We start from the raw sequence: 22,049 nt of genomic DNA, 5'->3' as shown, positions 1-22,049 counted from the left end.
AGAAAACAGACAAGCGTCTTGTTCTGATGGGCAAAGACTGTTCTCCTACACCCTTTCATTAAGGGTGTAGCTTTCTGAGGTTCCAGAGAGCTACAAAAGGTGGTATGTCTCAATTACACTTTTCTATCACATATAAACAAATTTTTATCATTTTTGTGTGACCATTAATTCACAGGAAATGTGGTTACTGAGACAGGCAAACCCTGTCCCTGAAAATGACCACAGCCAACAGTTAACTGGTCTTCTGTTAGCTACCTATTCATTTTTGGTCTCTGAGCACCTCTCTTACATATTTTGACCTCATGTAATCATTGAAAAGGAAGTCTATTAAGCAATTCTATCGTAGACAGTCTATGAAGCATCTTTGTAGCAGGATGGATTTCAAGCTATCCAGTCAAGAATGGAAGTCTACACTGATTTTTAAGTGGGTGTGATATTGTGATTATAGTAAGAAATATATATTTTGGTCTTCCTGCCACATAGCTCCTACCACACTTGTAATTTCCTATATAAGAGCTATAGATGCATCTTTTGTTATAATATTTAGTTTTGTCCTATTTCCTGAAATAGCTTCAGAGTGATAAAGATGAAGTGAACGTCTTGTTATTCATAACAAGCCCTTTCATCCACACCTGAGTTTATGTTAATGAGGAGACTTTTGGAAAGCCCCTAAAGATGGGGGCTGATTGTTAGAGGAACCAACCTTAGGATGGGAGGTTCAGAACTTTCAGCCCTATCTCCCAGACCTCTGGGGCTGGAGACTGACTTAATCACCAACGGCCAATGTGTTACTCATTCGTGCTTACATAATGAAGCCTCCATAAAAATCCCTGAACCAGGAGCTTAAGAGAGCTTCCAAGTTTGTGAACATGGCATACCTGGAGAGGGCATGGGAACTCGACAACCCTTACCCCATACCTTGACCTATGCATCTCTTCTATCTGGCTGTTCCTGAGTTACAGCCTTTTACAAAAAACTGGTGATCTAGTAAGTAAACTCTTTTCCTAAGTCTGTGCGCTGCTCTGGCAAATTAACTGAACCTGGGGAAGGGGATGTGGAAACCTCTGATTTATAGCCAGTCCTCAGAAGCACAAGTAACAACCTGGACTTGAAATTGGCGTCAGAAAGGGGTTGGGGAGTGTGGGTTCTTGTGGGACTGAGCCCTTAACCTGTGGAATCTAACACTATTTCTCCGGGCAGACAGTATCAGAACTGGATTAAACTGTAGGACACCAAGCTAGGTGTCCAGAGAGTTGGAGAATTGTTTGGTGTTGGGGGGAACACCCATATGCATATAGTCACACAAGTGCCAGAAGTATTGAGATCTTAAAGAAACACAGGAGTGCTTTTCCCTAGACGATGGGGGAACATCGTAATTTAATCACAGGGAAAATCAGGGTCAATCTAGTCACTTTTAGAACTTCCAAGGTGCTGAGAAATTTTGTTTTTATTCGTTACCTGACTTACACTGAATTGTTGGTCCACATTATTTACTTCCTTGTTCCTGGGTTATATATTACTCTCTGCCCATGGCCTTAGGAAGAGTATAGTGTGCTTTCCTGCTCCTTCACTTTGGGCTTGACCATGTGACCTGCTTTGGCCAACAGACTATTAATGGAAGCAACACAAACAGAGGCTTAAAATGTGCTTGAATGGTTGCACTCGCTCCTTTGCATTTCTGCTATTGCTATGAGACCATGTCTCAGGTAGCCTCCCGGTCCCAGAAGAGAGGTACACGGACCAGAACCCAGACTGTGGAGTTCAAGTTTAGCCTAGAACAGCAGAACTCAAACTGACATGCAGATGCATGAGAAAGAAATACATGTTGCTATAAACCACTAAATTTGGGTAGTTTTTCATGTACATTACTGTGAAAATAGCTGACCAATATATTTACTTTGTGAGTAGTTCTTAGGCCCCTTCCCTAAAACGAAGCACTTGAAATGTATTAGTCTAAGTCTTTTAACCTGAAATTTTTTGATCTGCTCAACAGACTACGTTAAATTAGTTATACTATATTAATACATAATGATTTGCCTTGGAGTCTGTCAATAACATCTAATATAAAATGGAGTACCAACCTGGTATTTATCTAAGAAGGAAAGATCGGTAGTTTCATTTAAAGGAATAGAAGATGATGTGACATGAACATATGGATTTAATTCTGCAATATGTTGAAGTACAGCTTCAGCCCTAAAAAAAGAAAAGAAAAGAAAAAAGACTTTTACTACTCTTTTGTTCAATAAATATACTCAATCTTTCAAACTTGGACACTTTGATGACATCAGAAGAACCTGAATGTTACAAAATTTCATGGGAATTTAAACTGGAGAGGAATAAAAGAAGTTAAAACTTATTTTTACTATACAATCTTGAGATGTAGCATACTGTCATATTCCATAGTTAAGTCACATAATCTCAAAGTGTACCCTTATAGGTCAATGCTCCTTAAGGCTCAATGATTCAGCAATAATAAAGACCTACTTAAACAATCTTAAAGAAATGCATTTCTAGGTAGCAATGTGAATGTATTAAATTTTTGACAAATATAAATAATTAAATGTCAACACTTACTTATCTACAGTAGAGTGAATTTATGGTGATGAGTTAAACAACTATGACTGAACTGGTGTTCTGGATATAGAAAATATTCTAAGTAACTACAACAGTAAAAAAAAAAAAATCCTATGATAATACATCAAAATATCTTATCTTCACCTGTTTCTCATACTAACAACATCATCTTCACAGAGAAAGAAGTTGGTTCCTAGATCCCATGCTTGGCATTCTTCTGTATCATGAATTGTAAGTGCCTTCAAAAAAGAGAAAAATATCTGTTAAAGTCAGGAGTAAGACAAGGATGCTCACTATTTCCAATACTATTACACTGACTTGGAAGAATTATGTAATTAGACAATAGAAAGTAATTAAAGTCCTAGTAATTGGAAAGGTTATAAAGTTACATCCATTCACAGATGATATGACTATATACAACTGGAAACCCAGAAAAGTTCATGGAAAAACTACTTTATTATTATTTTTTTTATAATGCAAAATAATTTTTTAATGCTAGTATATGATTTTTTTGGCAGAGATTACTGTTACATTAACTTGAATATAGCTTCATTATTCAACTGTGAAGTGAGATAAGACAAATGTTAAAAGCAGGGTTTTGATTACTTAACACAGTAAAATTGTAATTCCAAGTTACAGAGACACTCATGTAACGATATTTTTAAGCTACTAATAGCTGTATACTGATGACAATAAGAATTAATAATATTTTCCACTTACGACATTTATCAATAACAATTCTCAATTAATTAAGTAAAAAATAATTAACATGATGGTCATATTGTAATTCCAAATAAATATACTATATGCTTGCTGTAGGTGTGTGTATATGTACTCTATTTTTCAAATAGTACTGAAACCTAGTTGACTTTAAAAAATGAATAAATTAGGCATATTACCATGCACTTACATCACCAGGGTGCCTTTATGCTATGTGAAAAACTACTTTAAAAAACAGAGAATTTAAGTTTAGAAAAGTAGCACATTATACAGATCAACATATATACAAAGATTTTAAAAATTCACATAAACTAACATTTCCAAATGGTCATGTTCTAAGTAAGAAAGAAAACTGACTAACTGGAAAATATATTTTTAACTTATATTTCAAGCCACAAATCTTATAGAAAAAGGGGCAAGGTATATGAACGCAGAGTACACTGAAAAAGAAATACATAGGGCCCTTTAAAATATTTAAGCATGTTCAACCTTGCTCAAGAATGAAACACCTTTTTTCATTCATCAGAATGGCATAAATCCAAATTGGTGAGAGTGAAGTAAATCAGGTATTCTCATATATTACTGGTGGGAATATGAAGTAGCACAAAACCTCAAAAGAAAAAAAACTGGCATTCTTTAGCAAAATGACAAGTACTTTTCTCCTTTGACACAGCAATTCCACTTTTAAGAATCTATTACAAAGACACACTGGAAATAATACAAAAATACATATGTACAAGACTCTTAGCTGCAGCACTATGTGTAATAGCAACAGACTGGAAATAATCAAAATGTCCACCAATGAGGAACTGGGTATAATTACGTATGATACATCAACACAACATGTATCCATGCAGCTATGAAAAAAATAAGTGAAAAAATATATTTACCACTATGGAGTAATACCAGGATATGCTGGTATGTGATAAAAAGCAAAGAAGTATGGCACTTTACCTAAGAAAGGCAGGTGGGGATAAATATGTACACACACACGTACAGATTTGCATGTCTATAGGTATGTATTTGCTTATATTTAAAAACAGATTAAAAAAAGAAGGCAATCTAATAAGGGAAGGAGGAAATAGGGTAGAGAGATGCTAAACTTACCTGAATATACTTCGCTTTATAAATTTGACTTTGAATTATATGTCTCATATAATAATAAAACTAAATCAAATTTAAAAAGCAATCCCTAAAAATCCAAAGTAAAATGAATAAATGGACAAAACTATCTACTTGAATTTGTTGCATAATTACACACAGGAATTATTTAAAGTGACTTAAGAAAGCAGTTAATTTGTCTGCCAAATCCAGATGGGATACTAAGGATAAAAAAACTTATCTTAAACTGTTTTCAATAATCATATTGTTATTAATAATGCTGGAACTGTTATTCCAAAACTATGTCATAGATATAATAGGATATAATATAGGATAAAGCAAATAAGTAGTCAGGTTCATGTCATTAAGACCCAAAACCTTATAGTAAGAGAAGAGATACAAATATAAAATCTAAGAAGTAAATAAGTAAATACCCTGTAATCCTAAACTTGAAACTCAGAAATTTCAGTGTTCATTCACAATGAATGTTCTAGCTCTGTCCACTGGTAAGACTTTACAGGCAGTGACAACCAAAGACCACTGGGGTAGTGTCAAAAGGACTCAAGGACTTCAAGAAGATCCCCCAAAGCAAAGATGAAACAATCTGAGCATCAATGAAAATAACAAGCACAATGGCTCAAAACACATCAAATACGTTTAAATCCATCATGATGTTCACATACACACATACCACCCAAGTTTCACCTGTCACTGTTATGGGATCATAGAAAACCAGTGATTTTGAAAAGTAGTAAATAAAGGGGGGAAATCAAGTATTTATCTTGTCTTTTACACATGCACTAACTATATGTAGCGAAACCAAACAAGTGATGAATGGAAACTTTTCTTTCTAAAATATTATTCCCATTAATAAATGAAATAGAAATGACAGAAATAGAATATCACAGCCCCAATAAAATAATGATCTAGGCAATGATCATTAATAGGTAGTAATAATCACAAAAAAAAAGATAACAGAATATTATTTCCTCCTAATGGGAGAACACAGTATCACTTGTGAAGCAGCAGTGCCAAAAGAATCAAATCTGAATCTGATTCTCTGGATATAATGACCAGTTTATAAGAAATACAGAGATGGAGGTACACGTGACAAATGACCTGATTTCTTTAACAAGTAAATTGAAAGGAAGAAAAAAAATCAGAGAAGGGAAATCTATTGATTCAAAGAAACCAAGTTCAGTATATGGACTTTACTTGGATCCTGATTAGAACAAAACAAATTAAAGAAAAATTCTTTTAGACGACTGGGAAAATACGGACTCTAACTAGATACTTGACGATTGTGGTAGGCAGGCTTCAAAGATACCCCAATGATTCCCACTTCCTGATATTCAGGCCGTTGTGCAATCCCGTCTCCTCCTAGTGACTTGCTTTTAAGGACTACAGCATAGGTGATGGAATGTCACTTCTGAAATTAGGTTACAAAAGACTGCGATTTATCTTGCTAGCACGTTCCCTTTCTTGTCTTTTGCTTGCTTACTCCGATGAAACAAGCTGCCATATTGTGAGCTGCCCTATGAAGAGGGCTACATGGCAAGGAACTGAGGGTGACCTCCGACTAATAGCCAGCAAGGGACTGAGGTGGGAACGACACAACCTTGCCACTGAATCCTATCAATAACTACATGGGCAGGTTTGGGAAGCAGATCCTTTCCCTAGCCTCAAGATGACTGCAGGCCCTGCCAATATCGGTGACTGGAGCTTTGTGAGAGATCCTCAGAGGAATCTGCTAAGTTGCACCTGATTCCTGCCCCAAAGAAACTGAGGTAAAGGCTGTTGTTTAAGTTGCTAAGTTTTGTTTAAAGATAACAATGATCTTAAAAAAACTGTTAACGTTTTCTGGTGTGGAAGTGATACTGTGGTTATGTTTTCAAAAGGCACCCTTATCTTTTAGAGCTATATAGTAAAATATTTAAGAATGATATAATAGGATGTCTGAGATTGATATTAAAATAATTTGGCAGTTGGGGGCAGTGGGGAATGGGAAGAAGATACATGAAACAAATTTGTCTATGAGCTAATAACTGCAGGTGCATGATGGATACATGGGGTTTTGCTAACACTATTCTCTTTTTTTGGATAATTTTCAAATTTTCTGTAATAAGAAGTTTTTTAAAAGGAGGAAAATAGAGAATTATGACAATTTTGCTACTAAATGAAGAAGCAATAATTAGGCCAAAGGGTAACTAATATTACCACTACGGATGAGGGGAAAAAAAAAAGAGTTCATAACAAACAAACAATTCTTCTTACCAAGGACATTTACTCACCTTAATCCCTGCAAGAACAAGATTCTTTGCTATAAAGGGGGAAGAAAAAGAAAGGAATAGCTTAATATTAGGAATTGTATATTAGATATGTCTTCATGGAGTTTGGTTAAATCTCTGACTGAATAATTTTAACTTTTTACTACCTAAGAAATATAGGTTCCTTAGAAAATATGGATGAACAAAAAGAAAAAAATAAAATTTTCCATAATCAAGCCACACTGAGATAATCATTCTTAAAATTTCAGTGTATGCTTCCAGACATGCTGTTATGAATGTGTGTAGGTGTGCTCTCCATAATGAATTAATGGATACAGGGAAAGATCATTAATACCTATCAACATCACAAAAAGAGAAGCAGGAGAGTCATTACTGGTTCCTTGTGGAAGAATGTTAACAGTATGAAATACTCTTGCCCCAGCTGTCCCCCCACCCAAAATGAAAACTGAATCTCATCAAGGTTTTGGATCTAATTTCCTTTATAGAAAATAATACAAGGGAAAGGAATTAAATTCTTTAAATTATGTTGCTCAAAGGCATCATATATAATTATGAATAAAAACACTGCTTACCAATTTCCAAACCAAGACCACCCATACCACTTAAGAAAACATGGGACTTGGCCATCTTCTGCATTGCTGTGTCTCCAAGAACATACCTCTGTCGACTACATGTAAAACACAATGAAAAATTATTTTACCAGAATTGTATATCCTTTTAAAATCATTTGCAAACTAATAACCTGGCAGCTAGATCCTGCCCACAGACTTGTTTTGGATCACTTGCACAGTGCTTAAAAGTTCTGAATTAATGCCAAGTATGTGACATATTTTGAAAAATTAGAAGATTTGGCACCACAGTCCACATTCCCTCATGGCTACCGAGTTGAGTAGGAGTTGCCCTGTTCAGAGAGGGAGGACTACGTGATCTAGCTTTGCCACAGCTCCCATCCTTCCCCTCTCATTTACTACCTCGGTGGCCACCACAGGCATCTGAGTTCGCCACTTCCACTTAAAGCCTTTCACTGGGAAAAGGATTTCTCAGGCAAAAAACTGGTTTCCTTCTTGGAGTTTAGATGACTTAAAGTTAAGTAGTTTTCAAACATTATTTTAAATATAAAAGCTGATAAATTATATAAAGGACCTTGTTAAGTCATCCGTCCTAACAGTCACAAGGCAGTATCAGGATGGGAATTTCAAAAAATACACATTGGCAATTAAAAAAAGTTAGATATAGTAATAAAGTCAATAGTAAGAGTTTATTTGAAAGAACATTGATTAACTTGATGCTATACTAGTTTTTGAAGATAAGGGCATTCCAATGGCTTCTCACCAGAATTATTTTGAAACATGAGTTCAGTATAAATAAATAATTCCAGAGCCCCTTGGGTTGCAAGTATTTCTTTTGGAATTGACACACACGCACATTTACAGATGCTGGTTTAATGTATGTTTGTTTAATATATAGATGTTTATTTAATTTCCATATTTCATCTATTGATATTCAATATAAAAGCCTGAAAAGGGGTCTCTTGTTTAGTAAGAAGAAACTTTATAAACACAAGCTATCTTTACTATTTCCATCCTTATTCCCTACAATATATAATAAAAGCTAGACTTTTCTTGTTCTTTTAAAATTTATTTTAGTGAAGTATAGTTAACTTACATGTTGTTAGTTTCTGCTATACAACAAAGTGATTCAGTTATACATACATATATATTCTTTTTTATATTCTTTTCTATCATGGCTTATTATAGGATATTGAATATAGTTCCCTGTCTTATACAGTAGGACCTTGTTGTTTAACCATTCTATATATGTAAGTTTGCGTCTGCTAATCCGAAACTTCCAATCCATCCCTTCCCCACGGCAACCACAAGTCTGTTCTCTATTAGACTTTTCTTTTTAAATTGGTATTCACCATTTCTGCTTCACACATAAAATCGATTTATTTATGAAATATTTATTGAACATCTACTATGGTATGTATGGAACAGTGTATTATATAGTCTTACAACCCTTATTTGTGCATTCCTAAACAATATATTTAAGTTTTGTCTCTTTTGGAACTTTATATAAACAGGATCATTTGAATACTTTTATGAGTTATTCATATCCATGTAGCTGTTCATTAATTTTCATTTCATGTTGTATTCTATTACACTGTACTATTCTATTGTGATAATATACCATAATTTAGCTATTCTACAGTTTTGGACAGTTACCAATAATGAGACTATGAGTATTCTTATATATGTGTCATGGTACAAGTGTAGTAGTTTCTATAGCACGTATATCTAGGAGAGGAAATGCAGGGTTAACTATTAGATAATGCCAGACTGTTTTCCAAAGTGGATGTACCAATTTACTCTCCTCCTGGCAGTGTATCAAAGCCCCAATAGTTTCAAATCCTTAACGTGCTGGAAAAAGTTAACATAGCAGGTCTGATCTTTAGCCTGCTTATGGGGGCTAGCCTTTGGCCACTGCCTGTGAACTTGGCTTTTGAAATGTTTCCTACGCTAATAATTCTACTTTTCTATTTTTATTCCCTGAGTTTCCTGAAATAAAAACTCCTTAATTTTTAGGTTTTCTATTCTAAAATACACATGTAGAACTTTAACTGATCTTAAACAGCATCCCAAATTTTGATCCATAGTACTTTAAATTACTATTCTCCAATTTTAATCATGATTCTTCTTTTGACTTATGGGTTCATCTGAAGTGTATTTTTAAATTTATAATTTTATGAGGAATTTTACAATTATCTTTTGTGTTGACTATTAGCTTAAATGTATTGTGAATAGACATCACCATCTATATAATTTTCACTCTTTAATATTTGAGAATTTCTTTGGTCAATTTTACAAATGTTCCATGTGTTCTTGAAAAGAATGTGTACTCTACAGTTGTTAGATACAACACTCCTTATATGTGCATTAGATTAATCTTAATAATCATGTTGATGAAATCTATACCTGTTCTGACTTTTTTGTTCGCTTGTTCTCTTGATTACTAAAAGCAACATTTAAAAAATGCCCCACTATGATTGTAAATTTGTCTATTCTCCTTATATATCAGTACCTGAACAGTGCTGACATGTAAGAATAACAGCTAAAACTCAGTGTTTATTACACGCCATGCACTGTTTTAGTGTTTTATTTGTATTAACTCATTTAATCCTCACAAAAATTCTATAAGTTCTATTATTATTCCCATTTTTACAGAGAGGAAAACTTAATCATAGAGAAATTAAGCAACTTATAAATAGTGGAGGCAAGATTCAACCCAGGCAGTCTGGTCTTAGCATCCATATTCTTAACCACTATACTACACTGCACATAGATTAAGAAAGTTAAATCATTCTACAAGGCTTACAGGAAGAAAAAAAAATCAGTTCCTGACCTAACTCTTCCCTACCCTGATTCCCAAGTCCTAAGAACAACCACCCTCAATTCTTTTAGTTATTTCTTCTAATATTAACCCCCTTCTTTCTCAATAACATGTTTGTACTTCTATTTCTTGATTTTTCAGTTTTACATATTACCTATTAACTTCCAACTAAGAAAGACAGAATGACTTTTCTGAATACAAATCTGGTCAAATCATTTTCCTGCTTTAAAAACTCCAGTGGTTTCCTATTTCCCTTAAGATAAAGTCTAGACTCTAATATTAGTCACAAAGCTGTTCATAATCTAGTCCCTGCTTGGCTCTCCAGTCTCATTTTTGTCACTCTACCATCAAACTCCATGTTCCAGGTGTACTAAAGGTTTCCAGTTCTCCAAACGTATTTTCTCTTTGGCTGTTAGACGTTTTTCTGGAATATTCCTCTCCCCCACTATTTTATGCCTGAATAACTCCTACGTGTCCTCAGGTCTCAAATTATATATTATTTTCCCCCATGATACTTCCCCTGATACCCCTAAACTTTCTTAAAACAGTGTTAGATCATCTTTTGTGTGCATCCATAACACCCTACATTCAATCTATTATAACAATTAACACAGTGTATTTTCACTATTTGTCTATTTTTCCTAGGAGATGTAGATTCCTTAAGACAGGGCCTGCCTTATTTACTACTGTATCCCCATTGACTAACAGGGCCTGGCGCATAACAGACACACAAAACCAATTTGCTAAATTAATGAAAGAAATGAATTGGCACACAAGAACAACACTTTTATGCTCTACTAAGCAGAGGGCTTGAATTCTTTTTTCTACATTCACAGTCACAAAAACTACATTAGAAAAATATGTTTTTCATCTCACACTTGTCTTCATCAATTATTTTTAAGATTACTTAGGTAAATAATGAATAGCCGTGACACAAACATGGTTATAAATGACAAAGAACATCCAGATAAAAGAATAAAATTAAGATATATGAGCCAAGGTTTTCAAAGAATCATATAATCTCAGACAAATTCTCAACAGTTGATTAAATTACCTGCCTTTTCAATGTTGGCCACCAAGGGGAAGGGTACTAAGTAAGTGCCTACTTTGTGCTAGGCAATGGCAGGTACTCTGCAATTGACCCTTAAATCCTATCGGATGGGATTTAAAGAGCTGAGAGTGTAACTTCAAGCCCAGCATTGATACATTACAGCTGAGTGTATTAAATGGACATGCAACATATCAGTGAATGTACCCAGTAAAAAAGAAATTTCCAAGGCTAACTACTTACTCTACTTTTAAAGAGCCCTATTTATTAAAGATTCTCCCTTTAATGAAGGTACAATATCCCCCTGTAGTTTTCACCACTAGTCCTAATTTTACCTCCTTGGGGCCATAGGGAACTTGTCTAATCCCTCTTTGATGTGACAGCCCTCCAAACATTTGAAGATGGTATTCAGGTTCCTCCAGGTTCCTCCAGGCTAAACATCTCCAGTTCCTTAAACAATTCCAAACATGGCATCGTTCTGAGTCCCCCTCAACACTCTAATCACTATCTTCTGGATGTACTTCAATTATCTTCAGGCATTCATAAATTTATTAAAATATCTATTTCAAGGCAGGCACTGGCACTGTGTGGGGATCAAGATAGCAACAACCTCATGAGGTACTGTGAAAATTAAATTATTTAAAATAAAATATATAAAATACCTAGGAGGATGCCTGTGACATGTTATTGGTGGGGGGGGGGATAAATAATCAAATAATCCATTATTAAGTACTATATACAGAAGTACCAGAAACCACGGGAACCTGAAATACAGAAGAGAAAGTGATTATCTCTATCAGTGGAGGTCATGGTAAGCTTCACAAATGAGGTTCAGGTTGAAATCTGAAGACTTAAGAGGAGTTAAATTAATCAAAGAAGGAAAAGCATTCTATGCTAGGAAAAAGAAAAGCATGAAAAAGAATGGCAGGTAAGAGATACATAGTATGTACCTAAGACTTCCACTTCTGGCCTTGGTTAAGTAACAGGGACCGGATTTATCCTCTTTCTGCCTTAAACAACTGAAAACTGGACAATATAAATGAAACAACAGATTTGAGACACTGGAAAATAGGTAACTGAGGACAGTAATCTCAGAGAAGAAAAATAAATGAGGTGAGTTTTATGATTGCCTAGCCACTACCTGGAGAGTTTCCAGGAGACAGAGCAGGAAGGGAAACCCAAGAAGAGCCTGGTGGTCTCCTTGTTGAATTGAAGAGACAGAGCTGTGAATTCAAGGCTAGAATTTGTGAGCAGAAAGATGCACAGAGAGAACACCAGACATCTGTAGAGGGTTCTCCTTGAGTCTTCAGCTAAGTTAAGATGAGGAAACAACCTCAAGCTGGGGAAAGAACCAGGTGACAAGTGCAAGTGAAACAATCACTGTTTTTAAACAGGGTCAGAAACAGTTTGTGTTCCTCTCCAGCCAAATGGAAAACCTTATAATACAGAGGGCACTGGATAGAATACTCTGAAAAATATTACATCAATACTGGGGGAAAAGTAGCCTCAGAATTGAGTCTCCTCTCATCTCACCTAACAAAGCTTAAAAGTAAGTAAGCCTTGAGAAAATAAAATTGTTTTCAAGTAATTTAACTGTGTCCCTGAAAAAGCTCAAGAATATTTAAAGGAATTCAAGATTATCCAGCAACCAAAAAAGTAAAATTCATAATGTCTGACATATACTAAAAAATTACAGATATGCAAAAGAGCAAGAAAATACAACTTACAGTGAACAGAAAAATCAACAATAGAACACATTTAGAAATGACAGATGATAGAATGTGTAAACAGACATTAAAATAATTAAAAATATAATTCATATGCTCAAGAAGCAGCAAAACTTTTAGAGATGAGAACTATAAAATCTAAGATGAAAAATACTCTAAATGGAATTAACGACAGATTCGACACTGCAGAAGTGAACCTGAAGACATGGCGATAGACTTTACAAAATGAAACACAGAGATGAAAACAAAAAAGACTGGGAAAAAAACCCAAACAAACCCCAAAACCCAGAGCTTAAATGAGCTGCGGCACAACTTCACTTGGTCTAATATATATGAAACTGAGGTCCCTGAAAGAGACTAGAGAAAGGGGGAGAGAAAAACATAACTGAAGAACTAAACAGTTAAAAATTTTCCAGGAACACAATAAACTCACAGACCATGATGCAAACAGAGAACAAGATGTATAAAGAAAACTATACCAAGGCATATCATAATTGTTTAAAACTGGGGATGATGAGGAAATATTTAAAAAATCAGAGAAAACAGATCATGCAGAGGAAAGGTACAAATGACAACTTTCTCCCAGGAAAGCAGTACAAATCAGATGGCAGCGGCACAACATTTTTAGAACACTGAAAGGAAGACACTGTCAACCTAAAATTCTATACTCAATTTCAAAAAAAGGAAGTAAAGACTTCATTTGACACACAAAAGGTGAAAGAATTCATTGCTGGCAGACCTTCACTATAAGAAATGTTATAGCAAATCCTCAGGCAGAAGGAAAATGATACCAGATGGAAATCTTAATTTACACAAAGGAATAGAGAATATCAGAAATGACAAATCTATGGATAAATACAAAACCCCCTTTTCTTTATTTTTTAAATCTCTTTTAATGATAATTGACTGCTTAAGCCAAAAACAATAATGTACTGTGAGTTTATAACATAAGTAGAAGTAAAATGTTAAGACAACAATAACTCAAATCCTGGAACAGGAAAAACAGAAGTACACTGTTGTAACATTCTTATGTCATACAGGAAGTGACAGAATAAGATTTGAACATACACTGTGACACATTAAAGATGTACACTATAAACCACAAAGTAATCACTAAAAAAGGCAAAAGAAAAAAGTACAGTTGACTCTTGAACAACACAGGTTTGAACTGTGTGGGTCCACTTATATGTTGATTTTTTTCAATAAATATACAGTCAGCCCTCCATATTCACATCTGAGGATATGGAGGGCCAACTGTATTCATTGTACTACATCACTTGATGTAAGAGGCTTGAGCATCCATGGATTTTGGTGTACATGGAGGCTCCTGGAACCAATCCTCCCCGGATAGTGAGGGACACCTGTAGAGTAACATGCCAATTAAAGGAGATAAAATATTAAAATACTCAATTATTCAACAAAAAAAAAGGAGAGAGAGAAAAAAAGGAACACCAGTAACAGAATAAGCAATTAGAAAACAAACAGCAAAAACAGTATCAACATTCCACATTAAATACAAATGGTGTAAACACTCCATTAAAAGACAAACTGTCAGGGACTTCCCTGGTGGTCCAATGGTGAAGAAAATGCCTTTCAATGCAGGGGACGTGGGTTTGATCCCTCATCAGGGAACTAAGATCCTACAAGCTGTGGGGCAACTAAACCCTCGTGCCACAACTACTGAGCCTTCGCGCTCTGGAGCCCGCATGCCACAACTAGAGAGAAGCCTGTGCGCCACAACTAAAGAAGCCCCCACGCTGCAATGAAGAGCCTGCGCGCCACGACTAAGACCCAATGCAGCCTAATTAATTAATTAAAAAAAAAAAAGACTGTCAGATTGAATAAAAAGAAAAATCTGACTATATTCTATCTATAAGGAGCCCAATTTAAATATACAAATGAAAGTCAAAGGGTGGAAAAAGATATCATGCTACCAATAATCAAGAGAAAAGCAGACTTTTAATATCAGATGAACAGATTTCAGAGCAAAGAAAATCACCAGGATACAGAGGGCCATTTCATAATGATAAAATGGTCAATACATCAAGAGGACATAACAATTCTAAATGTTTATGCACTAATAACAGAGCTTCAACCTACGTGAAGCAAAAACTGGTAGAACTGAAATAAGAAATATACAAACAGGAAATTATGAACAACACAACTCTCTCAGTAACTGATATAAAGAATGACAGAAAATCAGTAATGATACAGAAGAGCTGAACAACACTATTAATCATTTGACCTAATTGACATTGATAGGACAATCCAATAAATAACAGAATACACATTCTTTCCAAATACACACAGAACATTGACCAAGATAGACCATATTCTGCACTAAAAAACTTAAAAAAAAAATTTAAGTCACACAAATTATGCCCACTGATAACAGTGGAGTTATTAGAGATCAAGCATAGAAAGATCTCTGGAAAAATTCCTCAATATTTGGAAAACAAATAAGACACTTCTAAATGAAGCATGTGTCAAAGAAATCAAAAGAAAATTACAAGTTTTCCGAACTGAATGAAAATGAACACATACCTGTCAAATACATACAAAGCAGTGCTCAAAAGAAAAATTTTAGCATGAAATGGATATATTAAAAAAGAAGGGTCTCAAAAATCAATGATCTCAACTTCTACCTTAAGAAATTAGAAAAAGAGCAAATTAAACTAAAAATAAGCAGGAAAAAACCCTCAAAAGAACAGAAATCACTGAAATACAAAACAGAAGAAGTACTAAAAAATTAATTAAACTAAAAGCTGGTTCTCTGAAAAGACAATAAAATTGATAAACCTCTAGCCAGAATGATCAGGAAAAAAGAGAAGACAGAAAAATTACCATTATCAGGAATGAGCAAGGGAACATCATTCAGATCTTACAGACACTGAAAAGGATATTCTGGGAATATTACAAACAACTTTATGCCACTAATTTCAACCACTAAGATAAATGAACACATTCTTTGAAAGACACAAACTATTAAAGTTCACTCAAGAAAAAATATATTACCTGAATATCCGTTTATCTATTAGCTGTTTAATATGTAGTTAAAAACTTTCCCACAAAGAAAACTCCAAAGACAGCTTCGTTGTGAATTCTACCAAAAATTTAAGAAAAAAATACCAATTCTACACAAACTTTCTAGAAATTTGAAGAAGAAACACCTCTCAGCTTATTCTGTGAGGTCAGCATCACCCTGATACCAAAACCAGACAAAATCATTCAAGTTAAAAATACTCAACACCAGTATCCCTCACGTACATAGTTGCAAAACTTCTTAACAGATTTTTTATATATACATGTAAAAATACATCATGATCAAGTGAGCTTTATCCTAGAAACAGAATGCAAGGGTACTATAATACTCTAAAAGACACAATTGTAATTCACAACATTAAAAGACTAAAGAAGAAAAACCATATAATCACTTCCATGAATGCAGAAAAAGTGTTTGACAAACAATACCGATTTCTGATTTTAAAAAACAACAAAACTCTAAGCAAACCAGTAATAGAAGGGCACTTCCTCAACCTAATAGGGTATCTATGAAAAACCTGTAGCTAACATCATACTCCTTATGGAGGAATGAATGTTTTCCACCAAAGATCAGGAAGAAAGAGAGGTTGCCTGCCTTTACCTCTTCCATTCAACACTGTATTGAAGGTTCTAGCCACTGTAATAAAGCAAGACATAGAAACAAAAGGCACCCAAACTGTAAAAGAGGAAGTAAAATTTCTTTATTTTCAAACAACACGACTGTCTAGAAAATGCTATGGAATTTGCAGAAAATTTTACTAGAACTAATAAGTGAGATTAGCAAGATTGCAAGATAAGAAGTAAATATGCAAAAATCAATTGTGCTCCAATTTAAGAATAATGAATAACTAGAAATTGAAATTCAAAAATTACCATTTACTTTACAATAGTATAAAAAATACAAATACTTAGGGATTAATTTGATAAAAATTATGCAAGATCTTTGCACTGGTAACTATATAACACTACTAAAGACAGTACAGAAATAAACTGACAGACATACCATATTAAAGATTCTTAAAGCATGCTCCCAATTGAAGGAGACTAAACAGGCTTGACAAGTGAATGTAATATGTGATCTGGGATTTTCATTTCTGTAAAAGATATTTTTAGGACAACTGATGAAATGCGAATAAGCCTGGAAAATTAGCTAATAGTCCTGTATTGATGTTAATTTCCTGATTTTCATCATTATGCTGTGTTTATATAAGAGAATGTTCTTGTTTTTAGGAAATACACACTGAAGTATTTAGCGGTAAAAAAAAAAAAAATTCTTGAAGTTCAACAGTTAAAACATCAATGTTCTCAGAACTGAACTACAGACTCAACACAATCTCAAACAAAATTCCAGGATTTTTTTTTTTTTAAAGAATTGACAAGCTGTAGAAATTCAGAGAACCTAACAGAGCCCAACAAACTTTGCAAAAGAAATCAAAGTTGGAGAAATTTTACTCCCAGATTCCACAATTTATGATAAACCCACGGTAATCAAGACAGTGTGGTACTGGCATGAAGAGAGACACATATATCACTGAAATAGAAGATTCCAGAAATAAAGCCAAAGATATTTAATTTATTGAATTCTGCCAAAGATATGCAGGGAATTCAATGGGAATGGAAAAATCTTCAACATATGGTGCTGAGACATCGGAGAGCAATATGGAAAAAAATAAACCTTGACCCCCCACTTCACACCATGTACAAAAATTAACTTGAAATGGATCATACACCTAAATTTAAGAGTTAATTCCACGAAACTTCAAAAAGATAACACTGGAGAAAGTCTTAGTGTCCTTGAGTTTTGCAAACACCTTTTATTTTTTAATTTAATTAATTAATTTATTTATTTATTTTGGCTGAGCTGCACAGCGTGCAGGATTTCAGTTCCCTAACCAGGGACTGAACCCGGGCCAAAGCACTGGAAGCCTGGAATCCTAACCACTAGGCCACCAGGAAACGCCCACAAACATATTTTAAGTAGGACAACAAAAAGCAGGCAGTATATACTAAAAAGTTGTATCTCACTAGAATTAAAAATGTTGCTCTGCAAGACACTGTTATAAAAAAAAAGACAAGTCACAAACTAGGAGAAAATATCTGCAATCATATAGATAACAAAGGACACTCTCATAGATGTCCTCATAGAGAATATACACCATAAAGAACTCACTAAGACAAACAACCTAACAAAAACAAGAGAGGCAAAAGATTTAGAGAGACATTTCACCAAAGTAGATAGATGGCAAATAGGCTCATGAAAAGATGCTCAAGATCGTTAGTCATTAATGCAAATTAAACCACAACATAATACTATTATATACACCCTAGAATGCCAAAATTAAAAAGACTGACCATAGCAGGTGCTCAGTGAACATGTGGGGCAATTCCAACCCTCATACGCTACTGGTAAGAATGTAAAGTGGTACAAGCATTTGGAAAACATTTTGGCATTTCTTCCTTTTTTTTTTTAACATCTTTATTGTAGTATAATTACTTTACATTGTTGTGTTAGTTGATGCTGTATAACAAAGTGAACCAGCTATATGTATACATATATCCCCATATCCCCTCCCTCTTGAGTCTCCCTCCGACCCTCCCTATCCCACCTCTCTAGGTGGACACAAAGCACCGAGCAGATCTTCCTGTGCTATGTGGCTTCTTCCCACTAGCTATCTATTTTACATTTGGTAGTGTATATATGTCAGTGTCACACTCTCATTTCGTCTCAGCTTACCCTTCCCCCTCCCCATGTCCTCAAGTCCATTCTCTAGTAGGTCTGCGTCTTTATTCCCGTCCTGCCCCTAGATTCTTCATAACCATTTTATATATTCCATATATATGTGTTAGCATACGGTATTTGTTTTTCTCTTTCTGACTTACTTCACTCTGTACGACAGACTCTAGGTCCATCCACCTCACTACAAATAACTGCATTTCGTTTCTTTTTATGGCTGAGGAATATTCCATTGTATATATGTGCCACATCTTCTTTATCCATTCAGCTCTCGATGGACACTTAGGTTGCTTCCATGTCCTGACTATTGTAAATAGAGCTGCAATGAACATTGTGGTACATGACTCTTTTTGAATTATGGTTTTCTCAGGGTATATGCCCAGTAGTGGGATTACTGGGTGGTAAGGCAGTTCTATTTTTAGTTTTTTAAGGAACCTCCATACTGTTCTCCATAGTGGCTGTATCAATTTACATTCCCACCAACAGTGCAAGAGGGTTCCCTCTTCTCCACACCCTCTCCAGCATGTATTGTTGGTAGATTTCTTGAGGATGGCCATTCTGACTGGTGTGAGGTGATACTTCACTGTAGTTTTGATTTGCATTTCACTAATGATTAGCGATGTTGAGCATACTTTCACGCATTTGTTGGCAATCTGTATATCTTCTTTGAAGAAATGTCTATTTAGTTCTTCTGCCTATTTCTGGATTGGGTTGTTTGTTTTTTTAATATTGAGCTGCTTGTAAATTTTGGAGATTAATTCCTTGTCAGTTGCTTCATTTGCAAATATTTTCTCCCATTCTGAGGGTTGTCTTTTCGACTTCTTTATGGTTTCCTTTCCTGTGCAAAAGCTTTTAAGTTTCATTAGGTCCCATTTGTTTATTTTTGTTTTTATTTCCATTTCTCTAGGAGGTGGGTCAAAAAGGATCTTGCTGTGATTTATGTCATAGGGCGTTCTGCCTATGTTTTCCTCTAAGAGTTTTACAGTCTCTGGCCTTACATTTAGGTCTTTAATATATTTTGAGTTTATTTTTGTGTATGGTGTTAGGGAGTGTTTTAATTTCATTCTTTTACATGTAGCCGTCCAGTTTCCCCAGCACCACTTATTGAAAAGGCTATCTTTTCTCCATTGTATATCCTTGCCTCCTTTATCAAAGATAAGGTGACCATATGTGCGTGGGTTTATCTCTGGGCTTTCTATCCTGTTCCATTGATCTATATTTCTGTTTTCGTGCCAGTACCATACTGTCTTGATTACCGTAGCTTTGTAGTATAGTCTGAAGTCAGGGAGCCTGATTCCTCCAGCTCCGTTTTTCTTTCTCAAGATTGCTTTGGCTATTCAGGTCTTTTGTGTTTCCAGACAAATTGTGAAATTTTTTGTTCTCGTTCTGTGAAAAATGCCATTGGTAGTTTGATAGGGATTGCATTGAATCTGTAGATTGCTTTGGGTAGTATAGTCATTTTCACAATGTTGAATCTTCCAGTCCAAGAACATGGTATATCTCTCCATCTGTCTGTATCATCTTTAATTTCTTTCATCAGTGTCTTACAGTTTTCTGCATTCAGGTCTTTTGTCTCCCTAGGTAGGTTTATTCCTAGGTATTTTATTCTCTTTGTTGCAATGGTAAATGGGAGTGCTTGCTTAATTTCTCTTTCAGATTTTTCATCATTAGTGTATAGGAATACAAGAGATTTCTGTGCATTAATTTTTATCCTACTACTTTACCAAATTCATTGATTAGCTCTAGTAGTTTTCAGGTAGCATCTTTAGGATGCTCTATGTATAGTATCATGTCATCTGCAAACAGTGACAGCTTTACTCCTTCTTTTCCGATTTGGATTCCTTTTATTTCTTTCTCTTCTCTGATTGCTGTGGCTAAAACTTCCAAAACATTGTTGAATAACAGTGGTGAGAGTGGGCAACCTTGTCTTGTTCCTGATCTTAGCGGAAATGGTTTCAGTTTTTCACCACTGAGGACGATGTTGGCTGTGGGTTTGTCATATATGGCCTTTATTGTGTTGAGATAAGTTCCCTCTATGCCTACTTTCTGGAGGGTTTTTTATCATAAATGGGTGTTAAATTTTGTTGAAAGCTTTTTCTGCATCTATTGAGATGATCATATGGTTTTTATTCTTCAATTTGTTAATATGGTGTATCACATTGATTGATTTGTGAATACTGAAGAATCCTTGCATTCCTGGGATAAACCCCACTTAATCACGGTGTATGATCCTTATAATGTGCTATTGGATTCCGTTTGCTAGTATTTTGTTAAGGATTTTTGCACCTATGTTCATCAGTGATATTGGCCTGTAGTTTTCTTTCTTTGTGACATCTTCGTCTGGTTTTGGTATCAGGGTGATCGTGGCCACGTAGAGTGAGCTTGGGAGTGTTCCTCCCTCTGCTATATTTTGGAAGAGTTTGAGAAGGATAGGTGTTAGCTCTTCTCTAAATGTTTGATAGAATTCGCCTGTGAAGCCATCTGGTCCTGGGCTTTGGATTGTTGGAAGATTTTTAATCACAGTTTCAATTTCAGTGCTTGTGATCGGTCTGTTCATATTTTCTATTTCTTCTTGGTTCAGTCTCGGAAGGTTGTGCATTTCTACGAATTTGTCCATTTCTTCCAGGTTGTCCATTTTATTGGCATAGTTGCTTGTAGTAATCTTTCATGATCCTTTGTATTTCCACAGTATCAGTCGTTACTTCTCCTTTTTCATTCCTAATTCTGTTGATTTGAGTCTTCTCCCTTGTTTTCTTGATGAGTCTGGCTAATGGTTTATCAATTTCATCTTCTCAAAGAACCAGCTTTTAGTTTTACTGATATTTGCTATTGTTTCCTTCATTTCTTTTTCACTTATTTCTGATCTGATCTTTATGATTTCTTTCCTTCGCTAACTTTGGGGTTTTTTTGTTCTTTTTTCTCTATTGCTTCAGATGTAAGGTTAGGTTGTTTATTTGAGATTTTTCCTGTTTTTTCAGGTAGGATTGTATTGCTATAAACTTCCCTATTAGAACTGCTTTTGCTGCATCCCATAGGTTTTGGGCCATCATGTTTTCATTATCATTTGTTTCTAGTTATTTTTTGATTTCCTCTTTCATTTCTTCAGTGATCTCTTGGTTACTTAGTAGCATACTGTTTAGCTTTCATGTGTTTGTATTTTTTACAGTTTTTTTCCTGTAATTGATATATAGTCTCATATCACTGTGGTCCGAAAAGACACTTGACAGGATTTCAATTTACTTAAATTTACCAAGGCTTGATTTGTGACCCAAGATATGATCTATCCTGGAGAATGTTCCGTGAGCACTTGCGAAGAAAGTGTATTCTGTTGTTTTTGGATGGAATGTCCTATAAATATCAATTAAGTCCATCTTGTTTAATGTATCATTTAAAGCTTGTGTTTTCTTATTTAGTTTCATTTTGGT

General features: G+C 34.8%; 1 protein-coding gene across 2 annotated transcripts in view; it reads right to left on the bottom strand.

Annotated features, from left to right (window-relative positions):
* Positions 1 to 22,049, bottom strand: part of UBA6 (ubiquitin like modifier activating enzyme 6) — an 83,930-nt gene that overhangs the window by 49,612 nt on the left and 12,269 nt on the right. Inside the window, exons 3-6 of one of the 2 annotated variants that reach the window (XM_036853097.1) lie at positions 7,256 to 7,350; positions 6,687 to 6,715; positions 2,719 to 2,813; positions 2,082 to 2,193 (exon numbers count right to left, since the gene is read on the bottom strand). In XM_036853097.1, coding sequence (XP_036708992.1) covers positions 2,082 to 2,193; positions 2,719 to 2,813; positions 6,687 to 6,715; positions 7,256 to 7,350 — 331 coding nt within the window. The remainder of the gene's footprint in view (positions 1 to 2,081; positions 2,194 to 2,718; positions 2,814 to 6,686; positions 6,716 to 7,255; positions 7,351 to 22,049) is intronic. The other variant, XM_036853098.1, reaches the window with a different exon arrangement.

Source organism: Balaenoptera musculus, chromosome 5, assembly GCF_009873245.2.
Source record: "Balaenoptera musculus isolate JJ_BM4_2016_0621 chromosome 5, mBalMus1.pri.v3, whole genome shotgun sequence".
Classification (NCBI taxonomy): Eukaryota; Metazoa; Chordata; class Mammalia; order Artiodactyla; family Balaenopteridae; genus Balaenoptera; species Balaenoptera musculus.
Note: the sequence above shows the minus strand (reverse complement) of the source record. Positions and strands in the feature narration are given on the sequence as shown.